The 19,387-nt window shown below is 44.0% G+C and overlaps 1 protein-coding gene across 8 annotated transcripts in view; it reads left to right on the forward strand.

Moving 5' to 3' along the window:
- The window catches only part of IQCH (IQ motif containing H), a 185,429-nt gene extending 166,370 nt beyond the window's left edge, over positions 1-19,059 (forward strand). For 6 of the 8 annotated variants that reach the window (XM_071221988.1, XM_045201370.3, XM_053927913.1 and 3 more), the window contains 4 exons: positions 1,728-1,850; positions 8,246-8,307; positions 13,842-13,950; positions 18,033-19,059. In XM_071221988.1, the coding sequence (XP_071078089.1) occupies positions 1,728-1,850; positions 8,246-8,307; positions 13,842-13,950; positions 18,033-18,152 (414 nt within the window). In that variant the 3' untranslated portion in view covers positions 18,153-19,059. Of the gene's footprint in view, positions 1-1,727; positions 1,896-8,245; positions 8,308-10,394; positions 10,446-13,841; positions 13,951-18,032 lie in introns of those variants that run through there. The other 2 variants (XM_045201367.2, XM_045201369.2) reach the window with 2 other exon arrangements.
- Positions 19,060-19,387: the final 328 nt, after the last annotated feature.

Raw genomic sequence — 19,387 nt, forward strand, 5'->3', positions numbered from 1 at the left:
AGTCCACCAGAGCCACACCCTCTTCCAAAAGACGTCCTCTGAGCTCAAGGCCTGGAGGACTGCCTGGAGTTGTCCTTCTCTAGGGATGGTGTGACTGACCCCTGTGCTTTGTGAATCACCTGCTTCTGCCCCGAAGCACTCATTCACCGGAAGTCCATGAATTATATCCTTTCAAGTCTCAAGTCAGAGGGAAATGCTATCCACTCGCTATACCTCATTTATCCATTCTTTCTTTCATGCAAAAAACACTGACTGCCTGTGTTGTGCTCAACTCACCATAGGTCAGGTGACAACGAAATACATCTGTGGGGCATCGGAGGCTCAAACAGGTTTTCTCTTGTGGCTGCCCATGGCACGGTACTAACAGAGCTGCGCGACTCAAGACGCAGAGCCTGGGGAGCCTAACGTTTTGAGAGATGGGGACTCTGTGCACACGTGGGAAGAGCAGGCTCAATTAATAGTACTGGAAGGGTGACCATCAGATACAATGTTTTATTAAATGTTGAAGGAACATAGTACGTGGGGGAAACATGTCTCAAAAGTTGAACATCAGATGTGTGTATGTGTGCGTGTGAGATGTTCGTTCTCCGCTAGGCGCACAGTCGGCCCCAGCTCCCCGTGTGGTCCCGGAGACAGAGAGAGAGAGAGATGTCCCAGTAGGTGGTGTCAGGCCTTGTGATCTTTGCAGCCAGGTGGGAACCAACGGCGTCTCTTTTTCCTTCTCCTGTACCAAGTGCTGCACTAGGGCAGGCACCTGGCTGACCAGCACTTGAGGTCCCCAAAGTTCAAAATCTGAGCCAGACGCCTTCATTGTCTATGCCCAGAGGGTGGCCATGGCCGCGTGTGCCGCTCTCCAAATTTCCGGTTATCCAAGGACTGACACAGCTTCTTGTTAAAGGTGAATATCGTATCTCACAAAGGATATGCTACAGAACTACCAGGATCCTACACAAAATCTTAAATCTTAAGTGTTTTTCTTAAATGTTTTTAGGAAACATTGTAATTGAAATACTTTAGGCCTACTGTAACCAGTCTTTTTAGGGGAGCGCCCACTGATAGGCAAATAAAGAATAGCAGTTTCCTGAACAAATAAGCCATTGAAATAACAATTCTAACAATTCTCAAGGAGGTATACTTCACTTAGTGACTTTCTTCCAAAGAATACACTCTGGGAAGGGGGAGTATATCTGCAGTGAAACTACCTTCTCCCGGAGGTCGAGCGAGCGGCCTCATTGTTCGTGTCGATACGAGGACCCTTGATACCAGGGGACGAACATGGCAGTTCCCCTAGGCTGGCCCCCTCAGAAACACGTCACCCCATTCTACTCATGAGAGAAGCATCAGACAAACCAAAACAGCTGAACAGTATTCCTCAAAACTGTTGAAAGATCATCAAAAACAAGGGAAAGTCTGAAAAACTGTCGCAGACCAGAAGGACCTAAAGAAACAAGACAACTAAATATAATGCCGGACGCAGAGGGGATCCTGGAACCAGAAAGGGGGACTAATAAAGTGGAAACATAGTATGGACTTAAGTTAGCAGGAAGTAGCAGTTTGGTTTCTTAGTTACGGCAAATGTACCATCCTTGTGAGGTGTTAGCAACGGGTAAACACAGACTCTCGGTATCATCTGCATAACTTTTCTCTTTATCTACAACTATTCCAAAAGCAGAAGTTTGTTTAAACATTCCGTAGAGAGTCTTACACTCAGTCGCGGTCTTTTCCAGTCGAAGGCCACCCATCGCTACGCAGTGATGACCACCCAGCTGCGGCACAACCATCTCTCGCTGCTTTTCCACTACGTTTTTCTCCAGATGTGTAAGGCCCATGGCATCGGCTATGACATCGAGGTATGAAGGGTGACAGTTAGCCACGGCTAGACCAAATAAATACAGGTGTGTGGACGATCTCGGCAGCTCATAATCTGGGGCCCCTTCAAACAGATATTCTTTAAACAGCAGTTTGATGTGTTTTTAGAGGAAGGCTGGGGGCTGCTTGGGGAAGGGTAGAAAGGCAGCTCCACAGGGGGTGACGCTTTGTCCTGGGAAGTTCAGCTCTGTCCCCAAACTTGCACACCCACTTTGGTAAAGCAAAAGCTCTGTAGCTCACCAGGCGTAAGAGGAATTTGGGGGACCATCTCTTGATTCTGAAGCATGCCCATATCTCCCCTACCCCTCCCAACCCAAAGCTGCTTATCAACGTCCATCCTCATTGGACTGCTCGGAGTGCACAAACACCACGACAGAAATGTGTCGCTCACAATTCTGGGGGCAGGGAAGTCCACGGAGAAGATGCCGGTCCATTCAGTTCCAAGTGAGGGCTCTCTTCCTGGCTGGCAGAGGCCACCTTCTCCTGTGTCCTAACATGGCAGACAGAGAGAGAGAATGTGCTCTGGTGTCTCTGTACCCTCTTGTATAAGCACACCAGTTCTATCTGGCCAGGGCTCCGCCTTACAACCTCGTTTAACCTTAATTATCTCCTTAAAGGCCCTGTTTCCAATATAGTCACATGGGGGCTAGGGATTCAACCCGTGAATTGTGGGGGAGGGGCACGCACTTCAGTTCATAGCAGCATCCTTCTCCCTACGTACAGTAGTTTCTTGCAAGAAAGAGTTCTAATAAAAGCAATTTCTCCCATTTTTTTTGGTCTATTTTTAATGACATTGATGCTCCCTGCCCAGATAGATGGGGCGAGTGAAGTATAACATCTCCTCCCTAAACCAGAAACTTCATTTTGCGCCTAGAGACCAATGTTACTCGGAGAAACAGTTTCACGTTCCCGCACTCTGGTTCAGATTGTCAAGTCTCTGACACGGACGGCTGTCCAGACCCCAGTGCCCGGGCACTCTTGCTTGTGGGAGGCCCGTTCCCCATCACAGCAAACATATTAAAGTGTATTCACCTCTCACATTAACTGCAATGCGTAGATAATGACATAAGAATTGGGCAATAGCCAAGTCTTGGATCAAATGTTATGATTTGCAGATACTCAGTTCTATACTGATTTTTATTTTTCCTACTTGAGAACATAGAGAATTTTTCAGACGTCAAGTCTTTCTATAGGTCCTTGAAAAGCATATAGACCTTACGTGCAAGGCCAGCAGCGAAGAGGACGGCTGACACTTGGCAACGCCCACCACACCGCCGGCCACGTCAGGGAGCACGAGGCCCTGCGGTTAGCTTGGTTCGTGCTGTTTGCAAGCGTGTACAGCGGAGCGCATATTCCCTTGCACATTACATTAACATTAGTAAAATATAGAAAGAATGAGAAAAGCCAGATTGAACTGATTTACCTGAAATTAATTGTTACAGCTGCTCAACACAATCCCTTTGGAATTAAATAGTTTTCAGCCTCAAACTGATTAGACTAAAACACTTCTATGTACCAGAAGGTGGCTAAATCTAACTTTAACGTTATCTGAGTCTATTTGTTTTATTTTCTTCTAAATTATCAAAGCAGAACAAGCTCTGGGAATAGGCATATATGGCAGGAAAAGTGTCCTGCCTAGAAGAAAACGTGCTCCATAACTTTCTACTGCCTGAAATTATTAGAGATTTATTCCTTTGGCTAAAGGCTTTGTATTTAATTGAAGTTCCAGTACTCCTGGGAAAAGTAAAGCACCACGTTTTATGTTATTTATACCTTTGTGGCTCTGAGTTGATCAGATCCATTTCTAAGAACAAATTTGAGTTCAGGAAACAGACTGCCATGGCTAAGGGGGAACAGTGCATGGTGCGAGGGAGGAGCTCCCCTAAGGGCGAGGAGACTTCCAGACAGGGGCAGAGAGGCACTGAGGACACAACTCTGCCTCCAGGTCACCTGTGCTGGGCTGAACAACTTATGAAAGATGAGATATGAGCCCTAGCCATTGTGGCTCAGATGGTTGGAATGTCATCCCACAGATCAAAAGGTCGCAGGTTCGATTCCTGGTCAGGGCACATAGACAGGTTGTAGGTTCGATCCTGGTCGGGGTACATACAAGAAGGCAACCAATCAATGTTTCTCTCTCACAACGCTGTTTCTCTCTCCTCCCTTCCTCTCTCCCTAAGAGCAATGAAAAAATGTCCTCGGGGTAAGATAAATATATATTTTTTAAAAGATGAGATATGAAATGCAAGAGAAACAAAAATATGAACTGAGGGCAATAGAGTGGTAGCACCATATGAGAAAAAAATAACAGAAGAAAAGAGAGAATAAAATCTAGAAACTGGAAGAATCCATTTTAAAAAATAAGGAGGAGAGGATAAACAGAAAGGAAAAAAGCAAATAATAAGCAAAAGTACAAAGAGAAAGAAAGAGAGAAGAAAAACAAGGTCCTAAAAATCTGAAGAGAGGAAAAAAAAGAGTCATGTGACTACTTGGAGAACTTGGAAACTCCTCAACAATGTCCTTGCGAGTTTCCCTGAGGTGGGTTCTTATCTTTTCAGACTCTGGTCCATCCCTGGTCAGAACCGTCCATTTGTTTTCTCAATGGCCTCTCTTAGCCTTTACAGAGCACCTACTATGTGCTGACACTGAGCTAAGCACTACTACTTCATTATCTCTTTAATCTTCATATTTCTCTTGTAAGAAGACATTATTTCTAGCAGATCACAGTGAAGAATAGAGGCTCAAAGAGTTTAAGCGCTTTCCCAAGATCACACAGCCAGTCGCTCTGTGGAACTGACATTTCAATCAACAATTTCCACAGAGTCAAACATGATTCTTTCTCTTCCATCAAGCAGTCCCCTACGTGCCTTTCCCCACCCCAAGACAACTGCCTGTGTTCTAAAATATTATTACCAACCCATCCAAGAATTCTGGGAAACATTTCAAATAAAATATTCCATCTAGGTACCCCTTGTGTATTTCTTAGCTCAAGAAGTACAAACTTCTTCATAGCCACCACGGCCACCTTACAAAAGAAGAAAACAGCTGTGTTTAACCATCAGCTTCTCTAAGCTTCTATTGCCTCCTTGGGTTAAGCTGAGTTGAAAAAAGTCAGCGTCACCTCTGCTACCAGCTCCCACTCTCGGTCAAATTTAATATCGGTGCCCTTCCCCACAAAAGGAGCAACACTAATAATACATCGCTGTCAATACTACCAAAAAGAGACCCCTTGGAAGTCCTTATTCTCGACATCATGTTTTTCTTCCCATTATTGTCACAGCAATTTCAACCAATGTTTCTTGTCCAAAATCTCAGGGAAAAACAAAAAAGGGAAATGAGATTACCCCATGAGTTTATTTTTCCTTGCTGAATATTGGAAGGACGCATTGCTGAGCTGGTAACCAACGTGGTGGGTCTCATGCTTGGTGTTTCTGCAATGCTCCAAAATACCCCCACTGCTCTCCTAATGAAGGGAAGTTTCAACGAAGCCACGTGGAGGAAAGTGTCCTGTTCACTGCCGGCGGCAGTGCGGGGCAGGGCTGGTCCCACACACTCAGAGGCAGTGTGCCACGGCCCTAAGGAGCTCCACCACCAGCAGCAATCATTTCCTGAGGCCAGGATGTTGCCAAGGTGCCAATCACTAGGACTGTTCAAAGCGTTCTGATTCTCCTCCTTCCGGACACACGACAGAATTATACGTCCTCTGAAGCCAGGCATAGCCCTGTAACTTGGTCTGGCCGGTGAAAGAGGAGCGGAAGTGAAGTATGTCCTTTCCACGCAGACGCCTGCAAGAGCCAACTCACATTCATGAGTCGCCATGTCTTTCTCCTGCCTCCGAAATCCTGGACGCGCACTGAGACGGCGCTTCCTTCAGCCTGGGCCCCCAGGTGTCCCGGCAGTGACCGGAACCCCCGCCAGCCCCTGTGGGACGTGGGGCATGAGCCCAAACCACACTTCTGTTGTAAACAACTGAGAATTGTTTGTTTTTTTTTTTTAATTACTGCCGCATAACCTAGCTTATCGCATTGATTCAGAAATAAGCATCAAGAAAAGAATGCTCCCCAAACAGAAAGCTAATATTATCATTTCAACATGGGATTAGTGTGATAATTATTGAGATAGTTTAGTTTTTGTACTAAGTCTTAGAAAGCAACAACACACCTCAGTCTCAGTAACTAATATCTCAAGTTCTCAGCAGTCCCGTGAGCCTCGTGGCTGCCACACTGGCAGCACAGTAAAGGACATGAGACACCCTACAGATAGTCAGCCAGTGGTCCTCAACCCTGGCTGCCCCTTAGAACGAGCTGAGTGAGGAGCTTTACGAAGCCCAGCTGCCCAGGCAGGGCCGGGGGTAGGGTGAGGCCAGCGAGGCGCTTAGCCAGAACACTAAACTTAAGGGAGCACACACACAGACCCTCCGAAATAAAGATGAATACTGTTACAATGCAATATGTGAAAAATCCAAATGAATGCAAAAAATCCATAACAATATCAAAAATGTAAATGAAAACATACTGATTTTTCTTTTGTCTCAGGCTCCAAAATGGCTCAGCATGACACTGTACCCAGGGCCCACTCCAGACCAACGAAATCAGGATTTCTAGAGGTGGGGGCCAGGCCTTGCATTTTTTAAAGCATTCAGATGATTCTGATGTGCAGCGAGCATTGAGAGCCACTGTTCTAGTCCAATGTCTAGTCCAATGCCCAGATTTCCTGACACAATGGGGAGTCAGTGGGCATTCATAATTCGGGCTTGGGATATCTTTTGCCAAATCCTCAAAATGCTTCCTTTCTTGCACTTCCCGAGAGGAGAAGTTCGCCACTTCATGGGGCAGCCGTTTCCACTATTGGACAACTCTAGTGTTAACTTTTATGAATTCGGAGAAAACTAGGAAAAGATAATTTTCAAAACAGAATTAAAGAATGCTTCCCATACAGATACAAAATTAAACAGATGATGATTTTATTTAACAGAGAAGAATTAAGCACATGTTCTAACCAGTACAAAAAGGAATCCCAAAACAGACATCTTAACAGATCAGGAATATCGAAATGAATATGCAAATGGCTAAAACAAAACTGGTTTTCCCACAAAGGGAGCAGGAAGAAAAATAAACGAAATTCTGGACAGAATCTGCTTGTCCCTCAGTCACCTACAACCTGGAGTTGTGAAATATCTCCCGCAGAGTCAAGAAAACACACCGTTTTCCACTGAAATACAAACTATTTCCACACAACAAATTGCTTCTATTTTTTACCATTGCTCTTAGAGCAGTGGTTTCAAACTTTGATGGGCCTGAGAACCGCCCAGGAAGTGAGCTAAAGGGCAAGTCCCCTCCCAGTGTCCCTGAGCTTGAGCGATGCCCATGAAAGTGCATTTTCACAAGCACACTCGACAATTTTGACACAGATATTCTGAAGATCTGACTTCCAAAAACACCTTGTCCTGGACGAGAGAGAGCAAGTGTCGGTGAAGATGTAAAGGCAGCCCTGGGCACTGTTGGTGACAGTGTAAGTTGGCTCAGCCACTAAGGAGGTTCCTCAAAAAATTGTTTTAAAAACTACCGTATGACCCAGCAATTCCACTTCCGGGCATCTGTCCAAAGGAAACGAAATTACCATCTCAGAGAGATATCTGTACCCCCGTGTTCATAGCAGCGCACTTCAAAATGGCCAAATACGGAAATGACCCAAGTGTCCATTGATGGATGAATGGATAAAAGAAGATACGCATACAATGGAATATTGTTCAGTCACGAGAAAAGAGGAAATCCTTCATTTTGTTCCATTTGCAACAAAATGGATGGACCTTGCGCGCACTATGCTAAATTAGATAAGCCAAAGTCAGCTGTTGTATGGTATCACGTATAGGTGGAGTCCAAAAAGCCAGACCCATAGGAACAGAGAGTGGAATGGGGGGCAGGTGAGAACTGGAGACGCATTGTTAAGGGGCTCGCACTTGCCACTGGAAGATGAGCGAATTCCGCAGATTGAAAGTCCGGCACGGTGAGCATAGTCAGTGGTCCTACGTCATACAGTTCCAAGGTGTAAAAGGCCGGATCTCAAATGTTCTCGTCGCAAAACAGAAATAATCATGCGACGTGACAGAGGACTTGTATCACAGGAACACATTGCACACCTTAACTTTTCACAATGTTACATGTAAGTTATGTCTCAACTTAAGAAAATCCACCGCCCTGGAACATGTCTGCTCCCTATTCTGGAGACAGCCTTTCCAAATGCGGTTCTCACAATATTTGCAGCTGCCTTTAGACTTTAACTCAAATCCCTCTTAGCGGTCTTAGTGCAGTACATTTTCTTTACTTTGTTTTCAACATAATATGCCATTTCTTTTCTCCCTGTTCAAATTTTACAGGACAAACAAGGAACCGTTTTTATATTATATGAACACCTGAAGAGGGACCGGTTGGGGATGTTGTGAGTATGACATATGTCTATGAGATGTAATAAGCTAAGAAAACAGACTATAACGAACAATAAGTATGATGCTTCTCCTGCATTTTAATCAGCATGCTCATTTATTGGAAGTTAATCTTATTTTATTTAGATCTTCAAGTATTTTATAAAATGGCTTTAGATATGTCAGTGGGGGTTCATAAATATAAACAATTAATTATCCAGACTGATGAGTAAGGCTAGTTTCCACAACATGTTACACTCACACACACACACACACACACACACACACACGACATCTGACTGAGGGTGAACCAGCCCAGACGCTGTGGTCGTGGGAGGGCTTGCTGGCATACTTAGGAATGTGTTCTGGTGATTTTGTCGAGATGCTCCCCCAAAGGGCAGGGTCTGTAGGCCCTCCCCAGGTCCGGTTTCGGCCCCGATGCAGGCTTCTCAAGACACACATGTGCTGAGAAGGTCCTGCTGCCCGCACTCAGAAGGTTTCTCTACGTCTCCCTGGTTGCTGCAAACTTCTCTCCAGGGTGGACTGGACGGCTAGCAGAGGCGTCTCCTCAGTTAGGACTCGGAACTTTAGAACCACCATCTTGAATTGTATTCTATCTCATATCTTGGAATGTGGTTATTTGGTGCCTTTAAGTCTTCCTAGTTTATTGGGAAACTGTTTCTGCCCTATACATCTCTCTTTATAACATCATTCTAAAGCCATGTGACCTCACGTTGAAACATACATACGCACTAAGATCTGGCCTCATAAAAAACTGACCAAGCAAGAGCCAATTCCTGTATTAAGTATCAATGCTCCGGAACGGTCTCAGTGTCTCCCCAGACGGACACTGGTCCTAACTGGTGCACACGAAAACAGGCAAAGCAGCGCACAGGACAGATCTCAGTCCCCATCCAAAGCACAGTCCTTTGTTTTACCAAAGTGTTGTCAGCTATTGCAGGCACCATCCGTGCACCCGCACTGATTCCGTTGAATTGATGCGGATGTTTTGGTTGCGTCCCCTTTGGAGCTAGGATGTGGCTACAATTTGATCTAGTGCTTACAGTGGTAAAAGCTTCTGCTCCCCGGGAGGAGGAGAGGCTGGCTGTTGGAGTCCTGCCCTCCCGTCCCGACCTTACCCCAGGGTCCCGGGATCTTGTGAAACTTACTGGATCCCATTAAAAGAGCCCCTTCGCTATTCGTTCAGGCTCTTTCCCCAGCAGTTACACAGCCATGGCAGCAACAGCAATGACTACTGGATCCACAACATTCCAGTGAGCACACACTCACACGCAGGACGACAGTGGAGCCACAGCGCCCTCTGAGCATGTGCAGGGAGGGAACTGCCCTTACTTATCAATGCTGTTCTGTCCTTCAGCTTCCTCCCTGCCCTACCCTTACCTATGAGAAAATTTAAGAGCATCGAACCAGCTGTGCCAGGCGCAGATCTAGGTGTCGGGCACACAGCAGTGAACCAAAGGAGAGGCGCCTGCTCTCGTGAGGCTGATGTGGCGGCGGGGCGGACCCTCGGTAACTAAGTACATGGGTAAATATGTTGCAGCACGTCAACTCCTGATGAGCCAGGAAAGGGGAGCAGCAGCTTACCAGTAGCCAGAACACCAGAGATAAAATATTTCCTGTCCTATTCCCTCCAAACTGTCACTTTGATGCCAGGGCTATGGCAGGACAAAGGATACCAGGCAGTTACTAGAACTGGGAGAACCAAGCACTTAACTGGATTTGAACTTGGCAAGCTGGGAAATAAGAAATTTGTATAGTTATGATTCTAATTAAGCAGGTAAGGTTTAAGGTTCAAGTACATTTCTAAGCTCAGGAATTCAAACAATGGGTTAGTTAAGTATTGTACAAGAACTAGAAGGCAGCCCTGGCGGGTGTGGCTCACTTGGTTGGAACATACACAAACATAGACAAAAGAGCCACAGGTTTGATTCCTGGTCAGGGCACATGCCTGGGTTGTGGGTTCAGTCCCCCACGGGGCACATACAAGAAATCCTTGTTCAGGGCACATATGAGAGGCAACTGATTGATGTTTCTCTCTCACATTGCTGCTTCTCTCCCTCCCTTCCCCTCTCTCTAAAACCAGTCAGCATGTCCTCAGGTGAGGATTAAACAGAAAAGAACTAGAAGTCACAACACAGAGACATGAGCTCGCCTCACCAGGCACTGGCTGGCACGAATTGGACTGCAAAGGACGGGCTGGGCTGGGACTGGAACTGGACAAACCCTCATGCACAGGGGATGAGGCCGGGAGGGTGAGCGCCCTTCAGGAGGGGAGAACAGCCAGGCAAGCAATCAGCCAGGAAGGTTCCAACTACAAAGAGTAAAAGGACGACCTGAGGGCCAGGTGGAGGGAGCATGACCGTAGGAGCTCAAAGAGGAGGCTGCTTTCAGAGCCCCAGGCTGACAAGGGGACGGCATGCAGGGAGCCCACCAGCGGGAACTGGCACTCAGAAACAGGGCCCGTGTCCCGGAATGCACAGCATGAGACGCGGATAGTGTTCGCAGGGCGGAGGCAGAGTTCCTGACGCATGGGCCCGGGGAAGCTTTGTCCAGGTGGGTGCTAGGGCACACGGGAACCAGGCAAGAGGAAAACATCCCAGAATTTAGGAGCTGGAAGAAGAGACTGTTTTGTGAAAAACGAAACCCTCACTCATCAAACTAACCAAGCAGCAACACTGACTTGATGCTGAAACCTACAGAATCAATAATTAGACCAAGAGGAACCCACCCAGCTGTGCCTCCACGTGCCCCTGAGATTTCAGGCAAGGAGGCCCTGACCTGCAGACTAGCTTTGGTGGTGGGAATAGTCCTATTGGTGCACCTTCTAGAGCGTCATCGGTACTCACACTTCCTACGTGTTGACATGGGCCTCCTGAAAGGCCCACTAGAGCCTTGCCTAGTGCTTTCTGTCCCATCATATTCTCGTCCCTTACTGCACTCCTAGAACCAGAGGACATTAGAGCAAGGAAGGACTGAGGCTCTCCACTGACCCTCATCATACAGAAGGGAAACTGAGGCTTAGCGAGGAGATGTGATTTGCTGGGGTCACACACTAGATTGTGTCTCCTGACCTTGAGTCTGGTGTTCCTTTCACTACACTACAATGGCTCTATTGTGGGGCCACCCTGGGCCCTTTCATGGAATATAGGGACTCTCGGCCTATTGTCAGGCGCTTCTCCACTTGTGCGAGTTGGTGCCGAGCTGGCTAATTTCCTTTCCTGGACGTTAGGCAGGATTGAAGGTTATCACTGAGAGTCTCGCCTGCATCTCGTTGTGCTTCCTTGAGTGTAAGACAAAAGGGTGGAGGTGCAGCCAGTGTATCAGGGACCGCACTAAGGCATGGACATGGAGGTTGAGAATAGAAAACTTTAAATAGACAATGGCCAGGAGATAGTCCTCATTTTCTGTAACTCATATTGGAAAAGAGGAACAGATAGATAGCCGTTTTTTCTCCCCCTCGTGTTGCTTCAGTTTCTCTGGAGCTTTAAGGAGAGGTCTTTCGTGAGGTGGCTAGGCTTGTTTGGCTTTACGGCAATCAGGTGACACTGGGTGAAGACTGTTGCTGGCCTCCTCCTTAGGAAAGGCGAGGGCTCCAAGACAGGATGGCCTTACAGACCAGAATTTTGTGGTTTAGCTTTGCCAGGGTAATTCCTCCATCTACAATAGGATATTTCTTAGAACAGTGGATTCTGAGGAGAAATTTCAGGGAAGGGAAAGTGAAGGAAATTCTAGAAATGAATTAATTAATAGAGAAAGGACTTCAAGTTCACGCAGCCTCTTGGTTCCCAAGCTGAGAGCCAGGACCCCCCGCAGACTGAGGAGGAGTGGGGAGAGGAGCTCGTGCCCAGGTGCGGCCCCTCTCACACACGCAGGCACGCACACGAGCCCTCACCTGTAACTTGTTAAACACAGGCCTCAATCTTTAGTATACGTAACAGTCCCCTGGGGGCTTGGTGGCACTACACAATCCTGGGTTCCAAACCCAAAGATTCCGACCTTGTTGACCTGGGGCAGAGCCCAGGAGTCGGCAGTTTGAGAAGTGCGGGGATATGATATGTACTGACCCTGTGGCAATAAAACACAACTCCATTTTTTTATTTATTATTTTATTGTTGTTCAAGTACAGTTGTCTCCATTTTCCTCCCCACACAACTCCATTTCTTAAATTATTGACTCTGAAGTTGCCTTGGGTGATATTTATCCTCCTAAAAGAAGAGAGATTAATACTCAGGAGCTCTAAAGGGTAGGGCTGGGCCGCCCGTGGGTTTGGGAAATGGGGCTCAGGAAGTTTGGGAGCACTGATGTAGCCCAACTCCTCCATTTCAGAGCTCCAGCAGTGAAGACCCGGAGGGATTAAATCACTTCCCCCAAAGTTACACAGTCCGTGACAGAACAGAGCGCCCTGGTCTCCTGCATGGGGCCTGGGAAGCTTTCCAATGCCCCCCTGACCCAAGGGGAAGCACACTCGGGTTGGAAGGCAGCCATTCTAGAATGTCTGAGTCTTATACATAAGGTGACTTATTTTACAGGTAACGACCAAGGAAGAAGCAATTCCAAAGGTTTTTGCAGCTGCCTTAAGGGGCAGCTGGCTTTTTAGGTTCACCCCCTCTGACAGAACAACTTTTAAACAATTAACCCATTCATTTAATCTATTCTTTTCCTTTGATAAGCAATGCTTGGAAAATAGCTAGAAAAAAATGCCCTGGAGTTTTGTTTCCAGGTTAAAACTTCCAGTAACCTTGTTGTCTGGGAATGTTCACTAACCACAGTGTAATTCAACAGGATGGTTTGCAAGTTGTCTTTGAAATCTTTTTTTTTTTAAGATTTTTATTTATTTATTCTTAGAGAGAGGGGAAAGCAGGGAGAATGAGAGGGAGAGAAACATCAATCGGTTGCCTCTCGCACACCCCCAACCAGGGACCTGGCCCCCAGCCCAGGCACGTGCCCTGACTGGGAATGGAACCAGCGCCCTTTGAGTTTGCAGCATGATGCCCAACCCACTGAGCCACACCAATCAGGGCCGACATCTTCTTAAAATGTGTGTTCAGCTTTCTAAAGATAGCTGTCCGCGAATGGGGCCCATTCTCCCCTGACAGTGGGTGAGGCGCGTTTTCAGTAGCAGGAGTCACTCGGGTACATGAAGAAGAAAATCATGCTGAGGTGCAAATGTCTCCGTAGACAAGCAAATTGTTAGGCATGAATTACACTTACCAACAATTCTGTTAAACTAACTTAATTTTTAAAGTGAGCTACTACTGTCCTAATTTGGTGGTAGCCTTTTGCTGGGAATGAGTGAATCTATTCCTATAGTCTGCTAAGTTGATTAATAAAAAATATTTATTACACAAATCCTTTTTGTTGACAAGTTAAAATGGAGCCTCATCTTTCATATCTCCCTGAAGATTGCCACCTTGTGAGATTGAAAATACTCATTAAATTCCATCAGCAGACAGGCACAAATGAGGGGGCGATTGTTTGGAAGCCTGTGCGGGATCGTTGGTAAACTCATTTGTTTGGATATCATTAACAGAACAATCGGTGAGGATCTCCAGGGGGTCCTCATGACCTTTGCTCGCAATCTCTTCATCATCCATCAGGAAATATCAGCACCTAATATGCAAGGCGAGACCAATTTTAAGGTGAGGTGTTAATTAACTAACGATTTTGGTTGATTTCTATACAAGCGCTGAAAATACCTCATGCTGTATTGTAAACAAGTGCTAAACCATTTTTTTTTATTGTAAGCAGTACATTTTTACAGTGTGCAGGGTCAATATTGTAAGGTTTTTGCTGAACCCGTTAGTTAAATTTAATAGTTTGAGACTTTTTCTTTGAAATATAGTAGACTTATTTTAACTTGCTACCATTTCCAAACCCAGCTTATAATACAACAGGGCTTTCTGATGTTGGAGGTGAAATTAAAACATCACAATGGAGCCAAAACAGAGACGGTCACAGCCCAAAGTTCTGAATATAATCTACCTACATTTCAGTGCCTGCCTAGGGATTCCCGGCAAGCCCACATTTCTAGAGGCAGGGAAGTTGTGAGGCCAGGAAGAGCACCGTGTTTAGGGAGAAGCAGAAGAAACCCTCAGCGCACACGTGAACCCTGTACTCCATCCTCCCCAAAGTGGGGTGAACGTTTCATCATTAACCTTCAAGTCTCCCAAATGGCCTTTAAAGGCGTAGGCTCAGATAATCCAGTCATGTGTAATTGACTCGATGTCTCTGAACTCCCGAAAACAGGAACAAGATCTGTACAAGAGTTTTTAAAATACCAGCTGAACAGAAATGAACGCTCGGTATTGATTTTCAGGTGTTTTATCTGATTTCCAGCCTGACTGAGCCTTCATCATGTTGGAATGGGTCAAGTAAACCAAAGACTCCATTGGAACCCACATCATTTTTCTCTTAAATGGGAAGCCCAACAAAAGCTCCATAAGAATATAATTCTTGATACATTGTTTCCCCTGAGCGAGAGCCTGGGCCCTCTAGTCATGGCAACGATGACAATGGTGCTTCACTGTTCCATGTGACTGTATGAGTCGCAAGAGTGACCATTGCTTTGCCGACACCATGACTGAGAAGATTCAATAAAAATAGACCCAGTCCTATATCCACTTTCACTGCTCCTAAAAGATCTGTGCTCATAAAGTACTTAGTAATGAATTTAACAGAGTACAAGCTCTAGCCACTAAAAAACTACAAAGCATCATAAAAGAAAGAAGACCCAAATGAATGGAAAGATATTCTCTATTCGTGGACTGGAAGACTTATTCTTGTTAAGATGGCAATACTCCAAAAGTCGATCTGTAGATTCAATGCAATGCCTACCAAAATCCCAACTGGTTTTACTGCAAAAATGTACAAGATGATCCTAACAATCATGAGGAAATGAAGGGACACAAGGTAGTCAAAATAATCTTGAAAAAAACCCACAAAGTTAGTGGACTTCTTCTCCATCTTAAAACTTACTGCAAAGCTACAGTGATCGACCAACACAGTGGACTATTGGCATAAAAATGAACCTCTAGATCGAGGGAATGGAACTGAGAGTCCAAAATAAACCCATACATATGTAGTCAACTGATTATCAACAAGGATGCCAAAATAATTCAATGGGAAAAGAATAGCTTTGTAAAATACTTTTGTAAAATACCATAGCAATACTTCTGTAAAATACAACAGCACCATTTTTAATAAATGGTGCTGGGAAAAATGGACATTCACCTGCCTGCAGTTGCATCTCTATTACACACAGCTTATACAAAAATGAAGTAAAAATGCACCAAACACTTAAATGTAAGTGCCAAAATGATAAAACTTAGGAGAAAACATAGGCATAAGTCTTCATGACTTTGTCGTTAGCAATGGTTTCTTAGACAGGATACCTTAATTGCAAGAAACTAAAGTAAAAACAGTAAGTTGGATTTCATCAAAATTAAAAACTTTTGTGCATCAAAGGACACTATTAAGAAAGTGAAAAAATAACTTACAGAAGGGGGGGAAATATTTTCCAATCATGTATCTGATAAGGCTCTAGCATCCACAGTACATAAATTACTCTTACAACTCAACAATAGAAAGATAACCCAATTTAAAAGTGAGCAAAGGGATTTTTTGCAACGAATTTACCGCCAGAACACAGATGTCGTGAAAACCACCACTGAATCAAAGCCAAAACGAGAAAGGAAAACACTCACGTCAACATTCTGGTCATTGGACACGTAGATTTCAGCAAGTCTACCGCTACTGGCCATCTGATCTACAAATGTGGTGGGGTCGACGCAAGAACCATCAAAACACTTGAGAAGGGGGCTGCTTGTGAAATCTGGTGGATCTGCCGTTGTTGATAGGGCTCCTGGCAAGCCCTGTGTGTTGAGGCTCCTCTGCCTACCCTCCTCTGGGCCACTTTGCTGTTCCTGAGGTGAGACAGACAGCTGCTGTGGCTGTGAGCACAGCAGTGGACGAGAAGGCAGCTAGAGCTGGCAAAGTCGCCAAGTCTGCCCAGAAAGCTCAGAAGGCCTTTCAGTGAGTATTACCCCAATACCTGCCACCCCAGTCTTAATTGGTGGTGGAAAAGCGGTCTCAGAAATGTTTGTTTCAATTGGCCACTTAAATTTAATAGTAAAGGACTGGTTGATGATTACAATGTATCATAAAACCTTCAGAAGGAAAGGAGAATGTTTTATGGACCATTTGGAGGTTTTGGTGTGTGTGGCAATTTTTAAGTTACAAGTTTTTAAAATCAGTACTTTTTAATGGAAACAACTAGACCAAAATCTGTCACAGGATTTTGAGACCCATTAAAACAAAGTTGAGAAAAAAATAAAAAACTAAAAGTGAGCAAAGAATTTGAATAGACATTTCTTCAAAGAAGATATACAAATGACCAATAAGCACATGAAGAAATGCTCAGCATTGTTATCCACTAGGAAAATGTAAGTCAAAACCACATTAAGATACCATGTCACACCTAAGATGGCTACAATAAAAAGACAGACAATAACAAGTGTTGCCAAACATATAGAACCCTCCTGCATTGTTGGTAGGAATGTAAAATGGTGTCACTGCTGTGTATTGTTTCAGTTACTCAAAAAGTTAAACATAAAATTCCCATATGACCCAGCATTTCCATGCCTATGTGTATATCCAAGATAACTGAAAACAGATGTTCACACAAAAACTTGTGCATTAATGTTCATAGAAGCTTATTCATACTAACCAAAAAGTAGAACAACCCAGATGCCCATCAACGGATAGATGGGTGAATTGCATTATATTATATGGCTAATACTCCATACAATGAACACACAGGTACAAAACCTCATGACCTTTGGCTTGCAATCATTTCTTAGATATGATACCTAAAGTGCAAGCAATCAAAGCAAAATGGATAATAGATACAATGGAACATCATTCAGCCATAAAAACAAAATAAAGTTCTGACACAAGCAACAACCTTGATGGACCTTGAAAACAACATGCTAAGTGAAAGAAGCCCAACACAAAAGGCCACATATTGTGTGATTCCCTTTATATGAATGTCCAGAGCAGACAAATCAACAGAGACAGAAAGTAGATTAGCAGTCGCCAGGAGCTACGGGAGGGGGAAATGCAGAATGGTTGCTAATATAGAGAGAATTTTTATTAAAGGTGATGAAAATGGTCTGGAATTACATAGTAGTGATGGGTGCTTGTGATTATATTAAAAACCACCACAATTTATAAGGGTGAATTTTATGGTATATAAATTCTACCTCCATAAAAAAATATAGCCAAATAAAATAAAACGGAAAGGTGCCATTTCCCCCCCCAAACTAATAGAAATAAATACTCCCATCATCCTACCAGCCATCATTTTAGGGTGACTGGACCAGTGACTCTCAAGGTATTTGTTTTGTTTTTTCTGACCTCTAATGGGTCAACATTGTAAAATACAACAAAAATGAATTAATAGAAAAATTTAAAAAATAAAGATGTATAAAATATAAGCCCATTTCTTTCATTATTACATTTAATAGCCATTAAAATTTCTATAAGTGTTTCCAAGGTGTTACTCTCAGTTTTTGTACTGATTCCGTCAAGCCTGACAGCCAGAGCTGAAGCAGGCCACACCGCACTCGCCTCCAGAAGGGAGCAAATCCCGGGGGAGGGGCTGGAGGGGAGAGTCGCCAGAGGTGTTTAAGTAACGAACCCTATTTTTATTGTTCATTTACAGACCACCATTAACGATATTGAAGTCATTCTAGGAGTAACAGAGGAGAACAAAATGAGATTTGAAGAACAGCTACAGTCTAAAGATGATTTAAAAAAAAAATGCTCTAAACCTAATAAGTGAATGACCCTGGAATACATTACCGATTTTGGATTGCAACCTGGAGCCAAAAGGCAACGTTTCTTTTACTGTTAGGAATAAAAGAGGTGAAGAGAAAAAGTTAGTTTGCTTTGTTTGCTAAGAGGTATATCAGAACAGATTATAATGTAATGCTCTTTTTTAAAAAATTGTTTATTTCACTTATTAAACCAAAACCTATTTGCATTTTCACTTGAGAGTATTGAACAATCTCTTCCTCTTTCCAGACTCAGGGAAAAAATAGCTAAGAAGAAATTTACAAGTCTTACTGATACCACTTCTGTATCTACCTCTTCCTAAATTTCAGGATAATGGGGATTTGTTTTTAAAGCTTTCTAAAGTTTTCTCCTCCTATTTCTAATAGTAATTTGTCTTCTGCATGTAAAAAATTAAATAAAAGCTTAATTATTGATATTGGCAAAACAAACAAAAACATCTTTTTTTAAAGAAAATTACACTTGTATGGATTTTTAAAGAGACCCTTTATCATTCATTGTATTTTGATTGTACCAAACCACTATTGTTTATTGTTGCTATTTTTCAAAAAATTAAAAGGCAAGCCAATACCTCGTTAACTAAAGCATCAGAATTTATCTAGGGGGCAGTATCTGCTCTTAGTTCTAAGATAGAGTGTAACTCGAGCCCTGCAGCGTTCTCCACTGAACACAGCAGTAGAATTCTTACAAGCTTAGTTCAACAGTACCTTTAAAGGACAAATTGTTAAAAGTATGCAGTGCCGACATTAACTCTCAGCATTTGCTTCACAGTTGTTCAAAATATTTATTCATCATCCAGCTTTAACAAAAAGTGAAAGAAGCAAGTGTCAACAGCAAATTTACATAGTTGTTTTAAAGAATGATATCTTTGTAAATACTGGAGTATGTTGGGGAAAGAAAGGGTATTTTTCACTTACGGGATCTCCATAATTTTTCACCTATGCCTCAGCCACAGGCTGCATTTCTGCAATAAAATTAACGTGTGCCTGTGTGTGTCAGCTTTTGTCTTGCTGTAGTTGGAAATACATTAATTAGCCAGGTTTCCCGCCTGTGCTAGGTACGAGGATGACCTCTTTTTCTTGCCAGATCGCTCTGATCCATGTGAGGGGCCCATTGTCCAGACACTTGACGGATAGGAAGTACTCCATGCCCATTAGAATCTCCCCTCGATTGAAGCCAGAGCAACATAAGGTCCAAGAGACTCATTAGTTCACTGGCACGATC

Source organism: Desmodus rotundus, chromosome 7 (assembly GCF_022682495.2).
Source record: "Desmodus rotundus isolate HL8 chromosome 7, HLdesRot8A.1, whole genome shotgun sequence".
NCBI lineage: Eukaryota > Metazoa > Chordata > Mammalia > Chiroptera > Phyllostomidae > Desmodus > Desmodus rotundus.